Source organism: Procambarus clarkii, chromosome 65, assembly GCF_040958095.1.
Source record: "Procambarus clarkii isolate CNS0578487 chromosome 65, FALCON_Pclarkii_2.0, whole genome shotgun sequence".
NCBI lineage: Eukaryota > Metazoa > Arthropoda > Malacostraca > Decapoda > Cambaridae > Procambarus > Procambarus clarkii.
Genome location: NC_091214.1, coordinates 17,995,667 through 18,020,404, shown reverse-complemented (window position 1 = coordinate 18,020,404; position 24,738 = coordinate 17,995,667). Strand labels below are relative to the sequence as shown.

General features: G+C 40.4%; 2 protein-coding genes across 4 annotated transcripts in view; one reads left to right on the top strand and one right to left on the bottom strand.

Moving 5' to 3' along the window:
- Positions 1 to 11,658: 11,658 nt before the first annotated feature.
- The window catches only part of LOC123771156 (N-acetylated-alpha-linked acidic dipeptidase 2), a 34,818-nt gene continuing 21,738 nt past the window's right edge, over positions 11,659 to 24,738 (top strand). The window contains exons 1-4 of one of the 3 annotated variants that reach the window (XM_069309488.1): positions 11,659 to 11,815; positions 19,716 to 19,834; positions 22,797 to 22,898; positions 23,544 to 23,700. In XM_069309488.1, the coding sequence (XP_069165589.1) occupies positions 19,716 to 19,834; positions 22,797 to 22,898; positions 23,544 to 23,700 (378 nt within the window). In that variant the 5' untranslated portion in view covers positions 11,659 to 11,815. Of the gene's footprint in view, positions 11,851 to 19,715; positions 19,835 to 22,796; positions 22,899 to 23,543; positions 23,701 to 24,738 lie in introns of all 3 variants that reach the window. The other 2 variants (XM_069309489.1, XM_069309487.1) reach the window with 2 other exon arrangements.
- LOC138355003 (mucin-7-like) lies at positions 14,641 to 15,341 on the bottom strand. Its single transcript, XM_069309711.1, has 2 exons — positions 15,302 to 15,341; positions 14,641 to 15,176 (listed from the first exon to the last, which is right to left on the bottom strand). Exons 1-2 carry the CDS (start codon positions 15,339 to 15,341, stop codon positions 14,641 to 14,643), a joined length of 576 nt encoding a protein of 191 aa, XP_069165812.1.

The following is a 24,738-nucleotide window of genomic DNA, read 5'->3' as shown; positions in this document are numbered from 1 at the left end:
GTACAAGTCATCAATATATTACACAAGGAATGTTTCTGTACTGTTTATTGGTTTTAATGGAAGTCATGATCTTCAATTTGGTTCTGTGACAGCCAAGTATAAAAATGTAATTTTCATATTTCCTTGAACTTGAAGCGAGTGAAATAAAACCTGAAATTAGTATCATTATACCGTAAGTGTTTTTCAGGCTTGTCCGAAGTTCTGGTAGCCGCAGGACTTGTTATTGTGAGTACGTTATGACAAATATTATTTGATGGGTGCTCCACTGCAAATACTAATGTACTTCAGGGTCTTTTGGATGTAGAATTTTCAAATGTTTTCCTTATTTTGGGGGGTCTATTTTCCATTTTCAATGTTTTGTTGTTTAACTCTCACTCTGTATTGGACTTGCGGTCTGTAGGGTCAGTTTGTGGCAAACTTAGTCTGGATATTTTATAGGACAAACTCGGCTATGTTTGCCCTCTGGATCGCTCCATCGCCAAAATTGTTGATTTTAGTAGCAGGAGCTATAAAGACTGTAAATATATTTAATAAGTTCTACCTATTTTAGGACAATTCTTTTTTAACCCTATGGATGTTGACCTCATGCCATGACATTTTTTGCTTTATTCTGGGTCAAAACAGATGTGAGTGTTTATCCCTATACTGTATTAAAAATGCTCTAGGAATATTCCCCCTCTGTAGATGACAGTCAATCAGTGGGAATCGGTAATTGCCTGATGACTAATTTCAGCATCGTTTCCCAGGTAAGTTGTGGTTCCCCCCAAAAAAGAATAAGGTTCGCTCTAGGCTTGGCATTATAATGTAATGCATTTATTAGTTTATTTCTGGATTTCATTGCTATGTACAGTAGTTGTGCTGACTCGCACTTTTTGATAATTTTGAATTCAAGACACTGGTTAATCATTGAAAATCTGCCTGTACATTGCCTGTCTTCTCATAATTGCATGCCTAATATATTTCAGAATCTGATGAAGATGTTCCTTTTGTCATTTGTAAGTAAAATACTCCTTGTAGTGATCTCTGTATACCCATTTGGCCTCCTTAGCTATCAGGTGTACTTATTTTGGTGAGTTTAGAGCCAGTGTGTTGATTAATGTTAAAATGGCCTCATTTACCATGATCTCTTGATAATCTCTATTTATGTTCCGATAGACCACGAGCATGTTCGATGTGACAGTGCATTTGGTGAGAGAAACTGGCTGCATCAAAGTAACTCAAGTGATGCTTATTTTGTTACGTTACTTTGTTATATTCCTTGTCTTAGCTCCATTTACTCTTTGACACGAATGCCGTTATTGCTAATGACATTTTGTTGTGCTGCCATAATACTGTGATGGGTTATGACAAATTTGATTATACATGTAATGAGTTCTAGTACCTGTATTTACATTGTGCCATAGTGCTTTTGTTGTGCCAGGGTTTGTTTCTTTGAAGAATAAATGCTAATGGCGCCACCTTCTCTCACAGATTTTAACACTGTTCTTCAGATCTCTCGTAATGTGAACCTCCCCCCCCCCATCCCCTTGTCATGTGTGATCTGGGTGTCATTTTTGTCAGGACAGGCATGTCCAAAATTACACGTTTCTTATCACGTGTCCTACTCTTGCCATGAACCTTCTGTGTCTACATTTGTTCAGTTAATTATACATTCAGAACTGTGTGTGTCGTTTCTCATTCTTCTGTGCCTAATTTTTAGTTCTTGTAAGTGAGATGCATGTTTTAAAAATACTTCTCTATCCCTTTCTCTCCTAAATGTCATGTCATCTCATCTCGGTATTCACAATTTGCCACATTTTGATATTCACAGTTTGCCATATTATCTCAATATTCATAATTTGCAATTTTCCTCAGTTCTCTTCAGATCACTTGTGCTTACCTGCCTTGAGAACTGCTCGGTGCTCTCATTTCCCTTCTTTAACGCAGGAGAGATTTATAAAATACAAGGTATTCACAAAACTGTTACTCACGGACACAGAAAAAGCTTCTAAATTAGTGAGACTGTCTCAAAACTCAAAATTTACTCTGGGAAGAAGATGAGAAAGGTATAGTATCACATATATATATATGTGTGTGTGTGTGTGTGTGTGTATAATGAAGTTATTACAAGGCGAGTGTGGTTCCTAGCTAGACATGAAGTAAAAGATCTGACTGTATGTGACTGTAAGTGGGAGCCGGTCGGCCGAGCGGACAGCACGCTGGACTTGTGATCCTGTGGTTCTGGGTTCGATCCCAGGCGCCGGCGAGAAACAATGGGCAGAGTTTCTTTCACCCTATGCCCCTGTTACCTAGCAGTAAAATAGGTACTGTACCTGGGTGTTAGTCAGCTGTCACGGGCTGCTTCCTGGGGGTGGAGGCCTGGTCGAGGACCGGGCCGCGGGGACACTAAAGCTCCGAAATTATCTCAAGATAACCTCAAGATAACCTCAAGATATGTGTACACGACCAATTCCACATTCATATGTTGGTGGTTTCCATTTATGGTTTCAATGTTTTTCAGTACTGTACTGTACATGTTTTACTCCTATAGTAAATTTTAGTTGTCCAAAATTGACAGTTTAAATAGTTGAAAAGCAACCTTGCCTATACTGTATAGAATTTGAGTGTAATAGAATGGTAAAAAAAAAACACATACACAGAATTGCATTTGAATACATGGATGGTGCAATACTAAAGAAATTGTTTACGACTTTAGTGAGACCAAAGCTGGAATATGTAGTGGTTGTATGGTACCCATGTCTTAAAAAGCACATCAACAAACTGGAAAAGTTGTAAAAACCTGTACTGTAAAGTTGTAATAGTTGTAAAACTAAGTGTCTCCCAGAACTGAAAAACAAGAGCTAAGAGGAGAGGTTAGAGACATTAACTATACCAAAACTAGAAGATAGAAGAAAAGATGCGATATGATTACTACATACAAAATAGAAATGAGAATCAACAAAATTGATAGGGAAGAATTCCTGAGACCTAAAAGTTTAAGAACAAGAAGTCATAGATTTAAACTAAATAAACAAAGCTGTCAACAAAGTATAAGAAAATTTTCTTTCGCAAACAAAGTGGTAGATAGTTGGAGCAAGTTAAGTGAGAAGGTGGAGGCCAAAACCATTAGTAGTTTCAGAGCGTTAAATGACAGTTATATGTAGCAGTCCCCGTGCCGCAGTGGGAAAACACTCGCCCCGCAACCGATAGGGTGTCCTGGCCGGGAGGATTGACTAGGTGCTAATCCTTAACTGTATGCCTCTGTTCACCCAGCAGTGATTGGGTACCTGGTTGTTAAATGATTTGGCAGGTTATATTCCAGGGAATGTTAAGATTAAGGACCTGCCTGAAATGCTGTGTGTGCTAGTGGCTTTACGAGCATGTAAGAACTCTTGAATATAGAAATAAAACAAAAAAGTGGTGGGAAGACGGGACAACGTGTGTAGCTCTCATCCTGTAACTAAACTTATGTAATTACTCACACACACAATTGCTAACCATCATATCATGGGTAACAACATTTCATTTACCTGGACCATTAGTCTCTCTAAAGTATGACCCAAAAAAGCATTAGCTTTCAGTTCTACCAATTGTGTTATGTAACAGCTAAGGCCTTCATGCCAAAGCTATACTGGCTTAAGGTTGTCGTTTAATAGTTATTTATAACTTGAGCTTATACACAGTTAATTTTTGTTATATTAACTGACTGAAAATTCTGACATCAGAAATGTTTCCATTTGATGCTAATTTAACTATAATATTTTAATTATACTGTATTCTTTCATAATTCCTAAAAGCACCCAGTTCAGTGAGATGTCTTGTAATTTCATTTATTTTACTTATTACCAGCTGTAAGTAGAATTACCTTAGTGTACATATTATTTTATACTGTACGCTCCTAGCAGTACAATGGGATCATAGTCTATCGTGCACAATCCTGGAAGAAATATGTACAACTGACCTATGAAAAATTGTTGAACCTTATTTCAAAATATTGAATGCATTCTGGGAACCTTACCTTGAGGTGCTTCCGGGGCTTAGCGTCCCCGCGGCCCGGTCGTCGACCAGGCCTCCTGGTTGCCGGACTGATCAACTGATCGGGAAAGTGAAGCTTATTGCACAAACTAATAAATAACGTTTATTGATGCAATGAAGATATGAATGAAGTAGGCTATAACTTTAGTCTTACTGGTAATTAATTTCAGTTAATTTTAAAGTGTATGAGCAATGTGAAAAACAGACCCGAGTACAGAACAAATTGCCACATAAGCATGGCTTCTCTTCCCAATCTGTCCTCTTGAATAACACATCATATTTTGATGTAAAATTCCCCAACGTAAAAATATGATGTACTACAAATCATAGCAGCTCTTAAAATGGACAGTCTGTACCGTTTTCTATTCATTGGGGATGGCCGAGGACTGGGCCGCAGGGACATTGAGCCCCGAAATCAATCGTCGCAAGGTAAGGGACCTTGGTTAGGCTAGGTTCAGGTAATTCGGGTACATCATTTTAGTGAGGTGACAACTCATGAGGAAGGACTGCTCTTCCGCAGTCCCACTGACCCAAGTCCTCTCCATTTATATATACAGCATATATATAACAAATTCTTTCTAACTTTCCTCTTACACCTAAATCTGTCTTTGTGACTACTAATCCCTCCATTTCTCCCCTGCACCCGATTCGTTGCTTGTTATGACTATGCCACCTAATCCTGATTTTGTGTGTCCCATCTCAGGTTGACCTTTGTTGTTCTTGTTCCCCCCCCCTCCCTTTCTTCACTTTTTATTTCTTAGTTCCACTCTTTTACCCAAATTTTTATTATTCAATAGAATGCATTGCTTTTATGGTAATTTCTTATAACTTCAGGTTTTAATCAGTAAGTGTTCTTTGTTTTGTGTGTGTGTGTGTCCATGAAACGAGGCTTGGTGCTTGCCCTGGACAATCTTGGGATACACCGTTTTAATGTCGCCTCACTATTTTAACGGTTGTCCTAGCATCACTGCCAGAGTACAGTATTCTAAATCCTTTCCCTTACTTTTACAGGTGAAAATACATTCCAATTCACTCATGTATTCATAAATTTGTGGTATACAGTTTTTTCTTCCTCCACAATTCTAAATTGCTCTCATTGATTTTTATTTCTTCCAGATCATTTTACCTACACCATTAATATCTGGTGGTTTTCAATGTTGGCATACAGTACATTTTATAGGATGATTCCATTACCAACACCCATGGATGTCTTTAACCACTGTGCTGCGCCAACCGAGAAATCTCGTTCTGAGAGTTGTACTATTTTTTTTTTAATTAGGCTATACAGTATTAATCTTTTTTAATGTTTTCATCACTCTTTGTGTTTTGAAATGAAAATAGTTGAGTTTGGAAACATTTGGACATTAAGTTTACCTTAACATTTATAAAAACAACAAAAATGTCCTTAATATTTGAACTAAAAAGTTTTTGACAAAAACAGGTGTGCAGTGCAAAGGTTAAAAACACTTTACCATAAACTCATGAACACTTAAGACCTGTTCCAAGATAATTGTCAGAATTATCTTGCTCCACTTGGTTACTCGTGCAGTAGGGACACTTTTTTTAAGATCAGAAATTTTGGTTTTGCACTGCTCCTCTATACCACATGTCAAGGTAAGCTCCTCTATACCACATGTTTCTAGGTAAGCGCCTCTATACCACATGTTTCTAGGTAAGCGCCTCTATACCACATGTTTCTAGGTAAGCTCCTATATACCACATGTTTCTAGGTAAGCTCCTATATACCACATGTTTCTAGGTAAGCTCCTATATACCACATGTTTCTAGGTAAGCTTCTATATACCACAAGGTTCTAGGTAAGCTCCTATATACCACATGTTTCTAGGTAAGCTCCTATATACCACATGTTTCTAGGTAAGCTCCTATATACCACATGTTTCTAGGTAAGCTCCTATATACTACATGTTTTTAGGTAAGCTCCTATATACCACAAGGTTCTAGGTAAGCTTCTATATACCACATGTTTCTAGGTAAGCTTCTATATACCACATGGTTCTAGGTAAGCTCCTATATACCACATGTTTCTATATAAGCTTCTATATACCACAAGGTTCTAGGTAAGCTCCTATATACCACAAGGTTCTAGGTAAGCTCCTATATACCACATGTTTCTAGGTAAGCTCCTATATACCACATGTTTCTAGGTAAACTCCTATATACCACATGGTTCTAGGTAAGCTCCTATATACCACATGTTTCTAGGTAAACTCCTATATACCACATGGTTCTAGGTAAGCTCCTATCTACCACATGTTTCTAGGTAAACTCCTATATACCACATGGTTCTAGGTCTGCTCCTATATTACCACATGGTTCTAGGTCTGCTCCTCTGTGAATCTAATTCTTTAGCATTAATAATTGTGCGTGTAAGTTCATATGTTGGCATCTTGAATGCTTTTTGGGATCTACTTAATATTTTGTATGATAATGCTGTCCAGTATGTCCATATTAGCTTAGCACTTTATTTTAATGATTACTTAAAAGCACTGCTCTTTCCATCACACTAACCAAGACCCACGCCTTCCACCACACTAACCAAGACCCACGCCTTCCACCACACTAACCAAGACCCACGCCTTCCACCACACTAACCAAGACCCACGCCTTCCACCACACTAACCAAGACCCACGCCTTCCACCACACTAACCAAGACCCACGCCTTCCACCACACTAACCAAGACCCACGCCTTCCACCACACTAACCAAGACCCACGCCTTCCACCACACTAACCAAGACCCACGCCTTCCACCACACTAACCAAGACCCACGCCTTCCACCACACTAACCAAGACCCACGCCTTCCACCACACTAACCAAGACCCACGCCTTCCACCACACTAACCAAGACCCACGCCTTCCACCACACTAACCAAGACCCACGCCTTCCACCACACTAACCAAGACCCACGCCTTCCACCACACTAACCAAGACCCACGCCTTCCACCACACTAACCAAGACCCACTCCTTCCACCACACTAACCAAGACCCCACTCCTGGTTAGTGGTTAACTAACCAGGAGTGGGTCTTAGTGACTACACTAACCAAGTGCCACTCGTTTCCACTCACGGTACAAATTACCTCTTACTAAACATTTTATACTGCAATTTTTTTTTGTATGGATCATGTATACAGTACATGTTTCTACAAAGCTCGAGAGTAACACAAGTTTAATGTTACTTTATAATTTGCATTTTGTTTTTAGATATTTTTGGAAATTCTAAATATCTTGATTATGTAAATGAAATATTAATGTGCAGAGAATCAATTATGGTATCAATTATTTGTCCATACTGAATTGAATTTGGGAGAATTGCAGTACAATTCTGCATTCAGCACAATGCAGTACAATAAAACGTGAATTGGACTATACAGTACTGTATTTCATCCAAAAGTTTTGTTTAATTTACAATATTACTTTTCTCTCTACTTTTCTAGACATTGGTGTTATATTAATTTTTTGTTTTGCATTTATATTTAGATATAAAAGATTGTATAGTTTGTAAAGAATACTGTATATTCTTTATTTTATAGTGATTTTGTTTGTTGCATAGACACGTTCCTTGCAGGGAAAATATTGTACATAAAAATTATAATTTAACAATACAGTACTGTGTTTTTTAAACCATTCTGACTGCTGTTTATTTTCATGGATAAATTTATTATATGAGGTCTTAAAAATGAGAGAAGTACAGTGAGGTTCATTGCTTTTATTAGAAAACTAGTTGTACCCGCCCATACGTTGCTTTGGCTCGGCAATGCATGCGCGTTGCTGAGTCGCCACAACCTTCCCCTGTCCCCCCGTTGTCCTCACCATTTCCCCCTGCCCCGTCTCTTCATCCTCCCAACCATCCTCCACTTCCTTGTCCCCTCGTCCTCCCAACCGTTCCCCACTTCCCCATCCCCTCGTCCTCCCAACCATTCCCCACTTCCCCATCCCCTCGTCCTCACAACCATTCCCCACTTCCCCATCCCCTCGTCCTCCCCACCGTTCCCCCCCTCCCTGTTCCCACGTCCTCCCCACCATCCCCCTCTCCCCCGTCCCCTCGTCCTCCCCACCATCCCCCTCTCCCCCGTCCCCTCGTCCTCCCCACCATCCCCCTCTCCCCCGTCCCCTCGTCCTCCCCACCATCCCCCTCTCCCCCGTCCCCTCGTCCTCCCTACTCCTCCATGCTGTCATCCTCCCCACTATCCTCCACTTCCCCGTCCCCTTGTCCTCCCTACCATTCCCCTGTCCCCTTGTCCTCCCCACCATTTTCCCGTTCCCCATCCCCTGTCTCCCATAAACAAGTCCCCCCTCCCTCTCGCTTCCCAACCATTCCCCACTCCACATCCCCTCATCCTTCCGTCCATTCCCGCCCCGCTCCCCAGTCCCTTCATCCTCCCCACGATCCCCCACTCCCACTTCCCTCGTCCTCCCCACCATCCCCCACTCCCCATCCCCTCGTCCTCCCCACCATCCTCCACTCCCGTCCTCCCCACCATCCTCCACTCCCGTCCTCCCCACCATCCTCCACTCCCGTCCTCCCCACCATCCCCCCACTCCCGTCCTCCCCACCATCCCCCCACTCCCTCGTCCGATGCGTTCCCATCAGAAAAATGGGAACATCAAATGATCAGATGTTCCCATCACTGAAAAATAAGAACAGCAGTTAAAAGAGCAAAATGAAAAACAAATACAAAAATAAACTATACTCCAAAATGAATGGTATGGTAAACAGTGCAGCTCAATTCCAATGCAATGTCACACAAAATAATTAAATAAAAATTAAAATAAATAAAAATCTGTGAAAATTCAATTTATCAATGCAATTGGAAACATTGAAATGGAATCTTAACATACTTAGTATAGCATGTGTGTTGCTTTTATGTGCAAAAGATGGCGCTGTTTTTCAAATAAATCATGTTTTTACCTGTCAGGTGTGGCATCTATACAGTAGTTATATAAATATGTGCATATTGAAATGGAACGTTGTCAAAATTTCAAAGGAATCATTGAAGAACTTTCAGAGATTGCAGCGTGTGTTGCTTTTACGTGCAACAGATGGCGCTTTTTTTTTAACAGCATGTTTTTACCTGTCACAGGTGTGGCATGTATATAGTAGGTATATAAAAATATACTAGTATGCGAATGGAACGTTGTCAAAATTTCAAAGCAATTGGTACAGAGGTTTTGGAGATTTCCCTCACATGGAAAAACAGTTTTTCAAAAAGCATGTTTTTTACCTGTCACAGACATGACATCTATATAGTAGGTATATAAAAACACGCTCGTATGCGAATGGAACATTGTGTCAAAATTTCAAAGCTATTGGTAAAGAACTTTCGGAGATTATCGATTTTGAACAAATGAACATTTACATTTTTATTTATATTAGTATATTTTAGTAGCAGTCTTTCTTGTAAACATATGCTGTTGAATATGACCAGAAGGGTAAGATTAATGATTCTAATACGAATCTTCTCAATATTTCTTACATTTTTCTTCACTGTTGGGGTAATTGAAAAATTAAATCTCCAAGTTCATTTTCTCATTTTTTATTTAAGGTCTGATGCCTTTAAGCATTTCACAAGGACTTCTCACATTTTCAAAGACAGGTTTACACATATCATTTCATGCTCATATTCGTTTTGGGTGAGGTGATATGACAAATGTTTTTGGGTGAGGTGACAAAAGATAGAACACGAATCAATGGGTATAAATTGCATGTGAGAACATAATGAAAGTAACTACAGAAGGCTTATTGGCCTATATTTTCTCTTGCTGCTTCTATGTTGGTTTGGGGCCTTGAAGTGGGTAGAATATAGTTGTATGTTACTTGGCTGTTGATTGCTGGTGTTGACTTTTTGATGTGTAGGGCCTCTCTGATGTCGAGTCTCCTGCTATCGCTGTATCTATCGATTTCTTTGTTGTTTGTTGAGATTTCTCTGGTGATGGTCTGGTTGTGAGAGGAAATTATATGTTCCTTGATGGAGCCCTGTTGTTTGTGCATTGTTAATAGCCTAGAAAGAGACGTTTGTTGTCTTGCCTATAGACTGAGATCTTTGGGGCTGACAGTCCCCAAGTGGGTATGTGAGGGCATAGATGACGTCGGTTTCTTTCAAGGCGTTCTGTTTGGTGTCTGGAGAGTTATTCATGAGTAGGTTGGCCAAAGAAAACAAGAAAATAGCCTCTAAAATAAATAAATAAATAAATATATATATATATATATATATATATATATATATATATATATATATATATATATATATATATATATATATATATATATATATATATATATATAATATATATATATATACATACAGTATATATATATATATATATTTCTTATTTCTTATTCTTACATAAAATCTTATTTCCAGTAAATTTAAGTCAGTTGAGTTTTGCTTTGTTTTCAGCCATGTAGATGTCTCTTTTAAATGAGCGCGCGGATGCTGCCGCTAGGGAAGCTATCCAGTTTTATCCCATCTCCCGTAAAGGTATTCCTTATTCAGACTTTTACCCGGTTATTCATTCTTCCATCTTTACCCGTTGGCTGGATTGCTTTTCTTCTGTTATTGGTAACAAACTGCGTACTCTTACGAGTTGTGTGTCCTCATGGCCGTCCTCTTACCACCGTAACCGACGATGGGAAACGGCTCTGGCGAGGTTACGTCTTGGCCATACACGCTTAACTCACGGACACTTAATGGAGCACCACTCTGCTCCTTATTGTCCAAATTGCATTGCCCTTCTTACGGTCTTGTTGAATGTCCTGACTTCCGGGACGAGCGTGTGTCTTGTTTTCTGACTGTCCCCCGCGATCCCTTGTCCCTCGATAGAATTATTGGTGAATCTGATACTTATATCATTCGCCTAATGCGTTTCTGTTCTCGTATTGGCATCCTTGGTGATATTTCAACCCGTCCTCTTAAAAATAACGTCACTTTTCGCGCAAAAGTGACGTACTGTTCCGTTTTCTGTTGGAGTCGTCCGGCTTGCTCGGCAAGCTTAGAAGAGGCAACTTTCCATTAACGTTTTTCATACCGTTTTGAAACTTTATTAGCAGCGCCCTCTGATTATTCCGCACATTTGATGGTGCTACATAGTCTTCCCGTTTTGTGCCTTCTTTTGATAATTACTTACTACCACGAAGGAGTATAATGAGATTCACTACTACTAAGAGGAGTATAATGGGATCCACTACCACTCACAAGGCTGCATAATAAACGGACTAAACAAAAATAAAATTTCGAGCATTATGAGGTCAGAAAAATTTAGAAAGCTTTATAGAAACCTGTTGATGATACAGAAGTGACACTGGTTGAATATATAGACTGCCTCGTTTGGGTCAGTAGGCCTACAAGAGAGGGCCTATTACCCTAACTACTGTTGTTGCATGCAATATATGATTAGAAGCATCAATATAATGGAGCGTTTTACCCGTGCTTGGAGAAGGCAGCGGCCCCTTGCTAGCGCCGCGTTGAAATTCCTCACTCCATGTATTGCAAGTCACGTAGTTAAGGTCAAAAGTCGGCCATTAACATTTTACAAATCACTGGGACTGGATATTTTTGGTGTATAAATACGAAAATGTGGAAAATGTTGAAATGTTGTGGGAGGAAATAATCGTTATTAAGGTTTGATACCGGCGTGTGTGTGGACGGGGAAGGCTGCAAGCTGCCGCCCTGCAGTGGCTCGCAAGACGTCGGTGAGGGAGGACCGCTGACGTGCTGCTCCGGCGCCTCTTATCACACCTGTAGACTCCTCTACCGTCAAGTGTAACAAGTGTTGAGGTCAGCTCCTTCGTGTACGTCAGGTCAAAGGTACGGTGAGTATTTACTGATTTGTTTCTCCGTAATTCAAAACGTCCGTTATTGTTTGTTATTAAGCCGTAAGGTGCATAGTTCATTTTTAATTACAAAACGAGTACCATTAATAATCATTTAATTAGCCACTTGTAAATAGAGCGCCCAGCTCTAATGGTTGCTGGTGCTAGCAGCCCTTCTCAGTGCACCACAGTTCTTACCTTATAGACTCCAACGTTAGAATTCAGATATTTTCGTAAAGCTGAATGCTGCGTATTAACGCGTCCTTGACCCTCAACCCCGCTTATCAAACAGCTGAGAATGGTCATAGCCTTGCATCTCACTGCATATATTACACTGAGCTCTTAACTATATTAGGACTTGAGTATACTTAATGACTGGTCAACGTACGGGGGGGACCTTCGACAAGCCACCGTCTTCCTGTCCTCGTCGAGGCCACTTAGGGTTAGTGGCCCTCGGGTAATAAGCTTCGTGATGGTTTAAGTAACGAGATGATTAAATATTCAGATCATTGCGTTAATAACACGATGGTTAAAGGCCCTTGGTCCTTTAAATAGGCCCAAGACCGAGCCAGTATCGCACCAATTTCCGCAAAAAGTGAATCTGGATAAATATTATTGGCGTTCATTAATCTATTATATTGTAAACCATTCACTTCTGGGGGCATTTATTGTGACGCTCAACAGTCAGTCCAAAAAGCTTGTGGCAATCAACAAATCAGTCCAAAAAGCTTGTGACAATCAAGAAATCAGCCCAAAAAGCTTGTGACAATCAACAAATCAGCCCAAAAAGCTTGTGACAATCAAGAAATCAGCCCAAAAAGCTTGTGACAATCAACAATCAGTCCAAAAAGCTTGCCCCGGCCAGCCCTCCGGCGCCGTGAAGCAGCGACTGTGAAAGTGATAAGAAATTTTTCCTAGTGTGGTCGCGCCCCGCTTTATGTTAAATATAGGTTAGGCCTCATCGCGTGTTTTCCATAGATAAGGCTTCAGGTGTGTTCTATATACAAGGCTTTAGATGTGTTCCATACATAAGGCTTCAGGGGTGTTCTATATACAAGGCTTTAGATGTGTTCCATACATAAGGCTTCAGGGGTGTTCTATATACAAGGCTTTAGATGTGTTCCATACATAAGGCTTCAGGGGTGTTCTATATACAAGGCTTTAGATGTGTTCCATACATAAGGCTTCAGGGGTGTTCTATATACAAGGCTTTAGATGTGTTCCATACATAAGGCTTCAGGGGTGTTCCATATACAAGGCTTTACATGTGTTCCATATATAAGGCTTCAGGGCTTAAGGCTTGTTCCATGTATAAGGTTTCAGAAGTTTTCAGTAAATTAGTCACTTCCGAATTGGTCCCTATCCCCCAAAAAAGTATTTACTTTGTAGGATACGCTAAGTTAGGGAATGATAGGCTAGATTAGGAGAGGCTAAGTTGGATTAGGATAAGCCAAGTTAAGCATTACAGATTAGCTAAGACAATAGATTGGTGTCTTTTTTATAACCTGAGTTCAATTAATTTAAATAGGAAAAAATGTGTAGACCGGAAAGTGTCAGATTTAAGGAAAATACCTGAAGCCAACTGTTGCGCATACTATATATATATATATATATATATATATATATATATATATATATATATATATATAATATATATATATATATATATCTATCTCGAGGTAGCAAGAAGAATCTTGCTTTAGTATTCTAAAAAAAATGCTAAATACTTTAGTAAAAAATATTCAGCTACCTCGATCAAGAAGATCGAGGAAGCCGGCGGCTTGTCGAAGATCCCCCCTTTCCTCACCCCCACCCTCATTTGCCTTATTAGTCATTCCATGTATGACTAACCATCCTGTGAGATGGGGATGTTAGATGAACTCATAGCTAGCTTGTGATCTATATTCTGTAATCCTGCATAGAGTAGAGTAGGAGCACACTGCTATGTACCTAAAGTGATTAGTATAGACAAAAACCAGGAGACAGAGAGGCCGGCCTGGAACCCCGGGGCACAATCTCTCGCAACCACAACAGGAAAAGTTTTCACAAAATCCCGTTTCACTGCTGCTTGAAATACCCGTTTTAAAGTTCTACTTTTGTACATTGGCTGTTTACAATGACTGAATTATTTCGAATTTGAAAAACTAATGGCTCTCAGGCTATTAAGTTAATAATTTGGATTCAGTGAAGCATTCCTTATAATCTGTCATGTAGAATAGCGTATGTAGCACGTCATTGCTGTATATACCTAAGCTGGTTAATAATAATAAAAAAAATGTCTTTGCAAGAGTTACAGCGATATTGTGTACGCCTCACATTGCATTATTTGTTGTTTTTAAATATATTTCAATATTCTGTAAATCCAAGAAGTTGCTACGTGTGGAATTAGGTCTGGGACCAGAACTGCATGGAACCGGTTATATTAAATATTATATCATTTTGTCGAGGGACAGGCAGCCTGTGCTTGTCGAAGTTCCTCCTCTCCATGAAAAACTAATAAAATAATACAAGATAATGTTTATTCAGGTAAAAGTACATTCAAAATGAGCTACAAACATAATGTTGGATTTCTAGATAGAGCTAGTACATATTATGCCTAAAGCCACAAATACGCACAGCGTTTCCGTTCCAGCCCGTTCTCGCGGGCATTCCCAACGTCAAGAAATGGTCATACTAAAATGCCATTTACTGCTAGGTGAACAGAGGTATTAGGTGAAAGTAAAGGTGCTCAAGCATTTCTGACCCGCCAGGGATTCGCGCTTTTTTTAGGCGAGAAGGAACCGAACTCTATCACCAAGACCCCTGCAGTGATGTCTCTGGTGGTTGTGGTGGCTGCAGTGATGTCTCTGGTGGTTGTGGTGGCTGCAGTGATGTCTCTGGTGGTTGTGGTGGCTGCAGTGATGTCTCTGGTGGTTGTGGTGGCTGCAGTGATGTCTCTGGTGGTTGTGGTGGCTGCAGTGATGTCTCTGGTGGTTGTGGTGGCTGCAGTGATGTCTCTGGTGGTTGTGGTGGCTGCAGTGATGTCTCTGGTGGTTGTGGTGGCTGCAGTGATGTCTCTGGTGGTTGTGGTGGCTGCAGTGATGTCTCTGGTGGTTGTGGTGGCTGCAGTGATGTCTCTGGTGGTTGTGGTGGCTGCAGTGATGTCTCTGGTGGTTGTGGTGGCTGCAGTGATGTCTCGGGTGGTTGTGGTGGCTGCAGTGATGTCTCGGGTGGTTGTGGTGGCTGCAGTGATGTTTCGGGTGGCTGTGGTGGCTGCAGTGATGTTTCGGATGATTGTGGGGTATTATGAAGGAAAAAGGGGGAGGAAACAATACATTTGTTATATTCTACACTTTATATATACTCGTAATATAATTATCTTGCCATTATATAACGATCATTTCTTTGGACGACCACATAGTGCTTTTGCAATTTTGTTTATGATGTTCTAGTTCTTGCAAATAACGATTGCCGGAAGTATCCATAGTCTGGACAGTCATAGTGTCCGCCATTTTTGTGTCATAGCCCAACCAGTTATACGTGTCTCACTTTGCATAAATATAACAGATTCATAATTTATGAATGTTATTCGAGTTGTCCTGCACGAGTTACCGAAGTGGGATCATTTATATAGGTTTGTAGCCTGCAGCCAAGGCTACATCCATTAGTAGGTTAGGTCAGGCACTCGAGCTACTCATGATTATTGGCTAAGTTGTGTACCTTGACTCATCACTAAACAGGAATGAACACGCGAGTTTCTGTTAATAAAAGGCTTGCGCAACATGATTGGCCTTACAAGGAGGGTGTGAAATCTCAGAAGAAAACATTTGAACACGTTTCAAGGCGAGTTGTTGACAAGCAAGATAAATAAACAGAACTCATGACGAATCAGTCTAACTCATCATCATGATGAGTTACGAATTAGAATGACACAACCCAAGCTGGAGCCTTAAGTGGTTGCAACAACAACAATAAAAAAGTCACTGATGGTAGACTTGAATATTTGAAGAAACACTTTCACATACTCAACGTATCCTGGTACTGTCAAGTTCAAGTGTGTTTATTGAGACAAGAAAGAAATACATCTCAAAGAGTCAGAGTAGCTTAGGCTATTTCTACCCCCCTTGCTACTGTCATGTTTGCCACCTGACACAAATACATAACAATAACCAGCTTATCGTTAATAGGCAGATTCGCCTTGTTTGGAATGCAAATTAGCCAAATGAATACAATAATATTACCACAATGTCATTGTCATACGGGAAGTCAACACTTACAGGTGTAGCCTAACCTTGGATACTTCTCACTGTAGAGTATATACCCCCAAGAGTTTACTTTAGCAATAAACATTGTTTTGGTAGAAAATGGTAATTATCAAGGTAAACTGTTGAGCTGGTATGACACAAGTATACTTATTTGCTAGTTGGTCTGTAAGTTAAACCGGACATTTTATTGAAAATGTGAAGTTCACAATAACGTTGAAGTGAGACGTTTGTGGTCTTCCAGAGCTGAGGCCAGATTCACGAAGCAGTTATGCAAGTACTTACGAACGTGTACAACTTTGCTTCATCTTAGACGGCTTTGGTTACATTTATTAAACGGTTTACAAGTATGAAAACTTGCCAATCAACTGTTGCCATTGTTATAAACAGCCTCCTGGTGCTTCGGAGCTCATTAAGTGTTTAATAATTGTAAACAAAGCCAGCAAAGATTGAGAAAAGATGTACACGTTCGTAAGTGCTTGCGTAACTGCTTCGTGAATCTGGCCCCTGGTGTGTGTAAATGTAGACTATGGCTGAAGCTGCGACTACAACAAACCAGTACCAGACTTCGAACACCAACATTACTCCAAGGTTAAATTTAACATTCTTTTGCGGCTTATCCTATGATCATTCAGCTAAAAATATTTGTAATATATTAGCACAATTATATATACGAGTGTGGTGTAGTGTGTTAAAGACGTACCTGCTATGCCAGTTTCTGTGAAGCATCTGTGCTGGCTAGGGTTCGAATCTCCTGGTGGGAAAGTGTTCCAAAGTTGTATAGCTTCACTTGCGTGTTTAGGCAAGTTAGTGCTTAAAAACTTAGACACAGTGTTCTCCCATATTAACAGGGACTTGATGAAAGAACGTGAGTGACCTCTCAGTAGCTCTGGTGCCCTTGGGAGGTGGTGATCTTTGGGCAGATTAAATACCCCAAAATTGCCATCTCTTTTTAAGGATCTGAGTGTGATGTAGTGGGTTAAAGGCATACCTGCTATGCCAGTTGCTGTGGAGCATCTGTGCTGGCTAGGGTTAGTCTCTCCTGGTGGGAGAGTGTTCTAAAGTTATATATATATATATATATATATATATATATATATATATATATATATATATATATATATATATATACACTAGCGCGTGCTAGTGGCTTTACAAGACTGTAATTACCATATTTGTATCCTCACATTCCTTATGTACATTCTTGTATATGCATAAATAAATAAATAAATAAATAAATATATATATATATATAATATAATTTATTAATTTATATATTGTGACGGTAACGTTGGTGGTGGTGCAGTCTGTAATGCCAGTCACAAAATATTTAAAAATAAAAAAAAAGTTAAACTGCAAAAGGTGTCTTCACAGTGTGGCAAACTGTAGGATAAAGCAGAGGGAAAAAAACATTTAAAAATCCTTTACTTTAAAAACAAACAAATTACAAAAAAATATCCAGGCTTGGCTTTAATATAAAATGTGCAAAACAAACAAGATGAATAATCAAATATAATATTATAATATGCTGTAGTTTCTGTTTGGTTTATATATCGATCTACCTCCTTACAGTTATTTTAAATGCTAATGTTCTAATTGTATAATTTATACTTTGAAGAACGAGCGGACCAAATTATACTGATCTTGACACGGTTGTTCAGCCCGTTCTTCCCAGCGTTCCCAGCATCACTAAACTGATGTACTAAATTGCCCGAACCTAACCTACCCGACGACCCACGGACAGAAAATGTTACATCACCATCAATTTCGCGAACGGCTACTTTTTGTATGCATTAGTTTTTGGCCTTAGGTGGGGGGGGGGGGGGGGGGGAATTATACGTCAAAATGAGATATGCTATTCAGGATAATGGGCTGGATAAGGGAATATGGCCAAGACTTCTAAATATTTTAACAAGTATATCCCAAAAGACTTCTAAATATATCATTAAGTATATCCCAAACATCACCTTTAACTAAGAGTACTTCATAGTTATTCCCAGGCCCAGTCAGACCTTCTATAAAGACCACTTCCGTGTGATGACATAATATATAGTTTAAACTTCCTGCGGAAAGAAATGATTTTATCCCGATCCTGGACGCTGTCAAGGACAGGCTTCATCGACTCAAGTCGATTCTCAATCGACTTGAGAATGGTCCAGGACGGACCGAAACGTCGTCGTCCCCTCACCTTCTAGTGTGTGGTCTGGTCAACACAGGCTTCATATATTGTCCAGACGAGTCACTGCGAGTATTGGCCACTCTCCTAAATGGCTCTCGCATCCAACTGACATTATTATGCACTAACCGTGACCAAGCAACCCGTCCTCAGACCAAGTCCATTCCATCCAGCGGTCGACCTCCAAAGACGTATTCATAAATTTTTACATGTTGTTCATTCAAAACGGGAATTTTCTCAAATATAAATTAATATTATAATATATTAACATATTGTGTATTTATAGGCATAGGTTAGGTTGGGTGTTTAGGTTCTGTTGGCGATTATTTGTATTTGTAGTACGTGGGTGAAGCATTTATAGCGTTGTGGTTTGAACAAACTTCGTCAGTGAAGCACTTGTTCCGGAAGTGTTCGAACCCAGTGTGTCCTCCAAACAAAGATCCAAAAGTGATTCCATGCACCCGTCAAACCCCAGCTGTTTATGAATGAAAAGCGGTTTACACACGACTCACAACTGCTGACGTTCGAACATATCCGGAACAAGTGCTTCACTGACGAATTTTGTTCGAACCACAACGCTATAAATGCTTCACCCACGTACTACAAATACAAATAATGGCCAACAGAACCAAAACACCTAACCTAACCTATGCCTATATATACACAATATGTTAATATATTATAATATTAATTTATACTTGAGAAAATTCCTGTTTTGAATGAACAGCATATTAAAATTTATTAATGCGTCTGTGGGGTTGACCGCTGGATGTAATGGACTTGAGTCGAGGACGGGTTGCTCAAGTTCAAGTATGTTTATTGAGATAAGCAATAAATACATCTCAAAGGGATAGAGTAGCTTAGGCTAGGCGGGTTGCTTGTTCCGGAAGTGTTTTAACCCAGGGTGTCCTCCAAACAAAAGACCGAAAAGTGATTCCATGCACCCGCCAACCACCCTGTTTATGAATGAAAAACGGTTTACACACGACTCACAACTGATTTCGCTGGAAATACGCCCGGCCTTTTTTGGGTCCTTTGGTAGGTTAGGAAAAGAGCACTTTAGTATGATAGTTTCTTGACGTTGGGGAAACCTTAGGAAGACGGGCTGGTTCATTATCGTAGCCATGACCATATATCAGTTTGCATTTGTCGCAATTTTTGTCATATATGAAGACTGCTACACGATTTACCTAAGTATTTCAATAACAGGCTGCATTACAGCAATATGCTAGGCATATTGGTGTAATGCAGATGTTTAGGGCGCACACACTCTGTATGGCCCGTGAAGCTCTCAATACAACATCATCAATACAAAAGATGTCCCAATGTATTCATAATTAGGCTACGTGAATTGATTTGTGTACTTTTCAACATTTGGCTTATAGCCAGGCCTTAACTTTAAGTGTCTTACTGCATGTCATTTTCTTACATTGTCTATCTGTTGACAGATGGTGTCACAAACTATAGCTGTGGCAGTTGCCACGGCGGCACTCGGCCTCCTGATTGGTGGTCTGATTGGTCACTTCGGCACTGAGACCGTCTCGGACAGCGACAAAGAGAAGATCAGGTCAGTGCGAGGGTCACTCTGATTGCTTAAACCCATTTTATTTATTTATATATATACAAGAAGGTACATTGGGATTGTGAGGATACATAGCATAGTATTTACATTCTTGTAAAGCCACTAGTACGCACAGCGTTTCGGGCAGGTCCTTAATCTAAGAAACTTATAAGTAGGTAAATACTTGCAAAATTTAGTTTTTATATTATTAGTTAATTGTTGACTCTACACCCATTAGTCTGTCAGATGGAATGGTCTTGTTGGTAGGCAGGTGACGCAGGATCAAGTATTTCTACATTTCTTGAAAAATTTAATATATAATTACTTATATATTCGGATTTTTTTATGTTTAAGCGCTTTCTTCTGTCTCAGACGGGCACTTTAATACTTATTTTTCCTTCATCACGTTCACTACCACCAATGCCAAAGAATCAGTGCTCATTGAGTATTTTGTATGTGGTGATCATGTAATCCCAATTTTCTTTAGCGTTCCATGTTTTGATGTTTATTACTTCTTAGACTTTCCCCACAACTCACGTTTATCAGCTTTTGAGACTTGTTGAGCACGTGTATGTGTGTCTTGAGGTTATCTTGAGATGATTTCCGAGCTTTAGTGTCCCCGCGGCCCGGTCCTCGACCAGGCCTCCACCCCCCAGGAAGCAGCCCGTGACAGCTGACTAACACCCAGGTACCTATTTTACTGCTAGGTAACAGGGGCATAGGGTGAAAGAAACTCTGCCCATTGTTTCTCGCCGGCGCCTGGGATCGAACCCAGGACCACAGGATCACAAATCCAGCGTGCTGTCCGCTCAGCCGACCGGCTCCCCCAAAACTGTGTGTTTTCTCGTTTTGCTTGCAAGTTCGAGATGTTAGCTCCTGGTCCCCGCCTTTCTAACCGTCGGTTGTCTAATGTGCTAACTTCCAACCTATTTTCTTCTATCATATCTACTACACATATAATTCTCTCTTACACACCAGGCAGCTGCAGTCCCTTAGCAGCTGTCTAACTCCCAGGTACCTATTTACTGCTAGGTAACAGGGGCAACAGGGTGAAAGAAATTCTGCCCATTTGTTTCTGCCTCCACCGGGGATCGAACCCGGAACCTCAGGAATAGCATCCGAAGCGTTGTCCACTCAGCTGTCAGGTCCCTGTGTGCGTGCGTGTGTGTGTGTGTGTGTGTGTGTGTGTGTGTGTGTGTGTTGTGTACACTCATCTAATTGTTGCCTGCGGGGGTTGAGCTTGCTTCATGAATACACCTGTTGGCGGGTGCCACCGCTTTCAATCATTCGTAATCAGTTACGAGTTTGAATTTGAAGTATGTAGTTTCCTCAGCTAAGACTGAGGTGGTGGGATGGCTGGCTATTATAGTGGAAAGATTAGTAATTAACTGATAACAACAGGCTGATCAACAGTAACATGGTATGGTGGATTCTTCATTCATTTCCTTCATTCGGTGCCTCTATTTAGATCCGCCACCAGGCCGGGGATTCAATAGTTACGGGACCAAAGATGGTTTGAAAACCTGCGGAAGTTATCAGCCCGGTGATCACTAGTTCAGTGTGTGTGTGTGTGTAATTACCTAAGTGTAATTACCTAAGTGTAGTTACAGGATGAGAGCTACGCTCGTGGTGTCCCGTCTTCCCAGCACTCTTTGTCATATAACGCTTTGAAACTACTGACGGTCTTGGCCTCCACCACCTTCTCGCTTAACTTGTTCCAACCGTCTACCACTCTATTTGCGAAGGTGAATTTTCTTGTGTGTGTGTGTGTGTGTGTGTGTGTGTGTGTGTGTGTGTGTGTGCGCGTGTGCGCTGAAGTTCCCTTGTGTGTTTGTAACACACACACACACACACACACACATCACTAGTATGTTAGTATTACTAGTATTTTAGTAAAATACTAAATAACAGGTGGAATGCATTAGGCAGTGATGTGGTGGAGGCTGACCCCATACACAGTTTCAAATGTAGATGTGATAGAGCCCAGTAGGCTCAGGAATCTGTACACCTGTTGATTGACACTTGAGAGGCGGGACTAAAGAGCCAGAGCTCAACCCCAGCAAGCACAACTAGGTGAGTGTACACACACACACACACATACACACACACACACACACACTCTCTCTCTCTCTGTATAAATAACGATTACTTATGTTAATATTATTAGTAGTAAAAACAGTAACCTAGACAATGTTTTAATAATTATATAAATATTGAAACTTGTATAGCTAATAATATAAAAGCAATTATATCTAGAGTAACAATAATTTTAATATAGATAATAAATTCTAATATGTCTACAATTAGGCAAAAGTAAGATAGTTAAATCAAAGTTTCCAATAATGATTTATTTTAAACGTTTATGTCAAGTTACTCATAGAATATGTCAATAATTCTAACAACTAAATATTAAATAAAAAATACTAAATATTGGCCAATATTTAAAAATACTAAATATTGGTCAATATTTTTAAATTAATAAATATTGGTCATATTTTAAAAATACTAAAAATTGGTCAGTATTTAAAAATACTAAATATTAATATTTAAAAATACTAAATATTAATATTTAAAAATACTAAATATTGGTCAGTATTTACGTATATCAAATCATGTTAGTAACCAGTATATCATGTTAGTAACCAGTATATCATGTTAGTAACCAGTATATCATGTTAGTAACCAGTATATCATGTTAGTAACCAGTATATCATGTTAGTAACCAGTATATCATGTTAGTAACCAGTATATCATGTTAGTAACCAGTATATCATGTTAGTAACCAGTATATCACGTTAGTAACCAGTATATCATGTTAGTAACCAGTATATCATGTTAGTAACCAGTATATCATGTTAGTAACCAGTATATCATGTTAGTAACCAGTATATCATGTTAGTAACCAGTATATCATGTTAGTAACCAGTATATCATGTTAGTAACCAGTATATCATGTTTGAACTTGCAGCGTGATGGGGAGACTGGTGACGGATAGATGGAAGTCTGAGGAGAACATTAATAAGAGGATTATTGACCTGGTCAGCACAGATAACCTCAGAAACAACCTCATGTAAGTATTCTTGCGGTTGTATGATGGGGGGGGGGTGTATATTGACCCTGTGGATGTGTATATAATGTATACCGTTGTGTATGTTAATGAAAATACATGTAAGTAAATTATGTAAGGATGTGCAATAACAGTAGTAAATGTACACTAATTGATGGTAGAAATGTACATAACTTATAACGGTAAACAAATGTAAACGAAGTTAGTTTTAGATTCAGCTACTCAGAACAAAAGTTCCAAGTAGCACGGGCTATGGTGAGCCCGTAGTGGTCTTACCTGGCACAGGAGCAAGTTGGGAAGGTATAAATGAACACTGAATGGAGTATAAAGCGAACTACCTATGTGTGTCTGCATGATAGGGGGGTGGGTGGGTGGGGGTGTTTGTCTGACGTCAGCCCCCCCCTCTCTCTCACCATCAGCGCCCCCCCTCCCTCACAGTCAGCCCACCCCCCTTCTCCCCAGTTATTATCCGAGATTACAGTACATGAATAGTGCTATGTAATAATATATCGTTGTAGGATTACATATTCCTTTTCAACTCTCGAAAATAGAATGTTATGTTGTCAGACTTTATACTCCAGTGTTGAGTGTGTTGCCAGTGTTGTGTGTTGCCAGTGTTGTGTTTTGCAAGTGTTGTGTACGTTGCAGGGAGCTGACCAAGAGGCCCCACCTGGCCGGCACTGAGAGGGACGACCAGCTCGCTATCATGATACGAGATCGCTTCTTGAAGTTGGGCTTCGACACTGCTGATCTTGTTCCTTATGATGTCCTTCTCTCTCGCCCCAACCACACCAACCCCAACCTGGTGAGTACTCCTCTGGCCCCAACCACACCAACCCCAACCTAGTGAGTACTCCTCTGGCCCCAACCACACCAACCCCAACCTGGTGAGTACTCCTCTGGCCCCAACCACACCAACCCCAACCTGGTGAGTACTCCTCTGGCCCCAACCACACCAACCCCAACCTGGTGAGTACTCCTCTGGCCCCAACCACACCAACCCCAACCTGGTGAGTACTCCTCTGGTCCCAACCACACCAACCCCAACCTGGTGAGTACTCCTCTGGCCCCAACCACACCAACCCCAACCTGGTGAGTACTCCTCTGGCCCCAACCACACCAACCCCAACCTGGTGAGTACTCCTCTGGCCCCAACCACACCAACCCCAACCTGGTGAGCACTCCTCTGGTGCAAGATTCTCTCGGTTTGTGTTACCAATATTTCTCATGTCATTCCAACCTTGCCCCCGTGGAGGGCCCCTCTTTCAAATTATTGTCAAACCCTGACCCACATGACAAAACCTTTTACTCCTCCGACAGTTCTGAAACGTCTTTTTCCTTGCACACTTTCCTTCACACTCCCGCCCCATTTCCGTCTTCACAGATGGGTCTAGGTCTCTCGACTGTGTACTAGGCTGCTCCTTTATATTTCTTGGTCGCATCTATATACCTGTATATTTGAGTCCCAGTGGCGCAGTGGTAAAACACTCGCCCGGCGCATCGCGAGTGTTTTGGCCTGGGCTCGTAACCTGTCAGAGAAGGATTGACTGGGCGCTAATCCTGAACTGTAGCCTCTGTTCGCTCAGCAGTGAATGGGTACCTGGTTGTTAAACGATTTGGCGGGTCGTATTCCAGGGAAAATTAGGATTTAAGTGTCTGCCCGAAACGTTATGCGTGCTAGTGGCTTTACAAGAATGTAAGAACTCTTACATTACGTAAGAACTTACGGAAGAGTTCTTACCTGCGTAAGAACTCTTGTATATATAAATAATAGCAAATAATGTGTTTCCTGCCCTCGGAGACTAGCACTTTTATGACGGAACTTTATGCAATTCTGTATGGT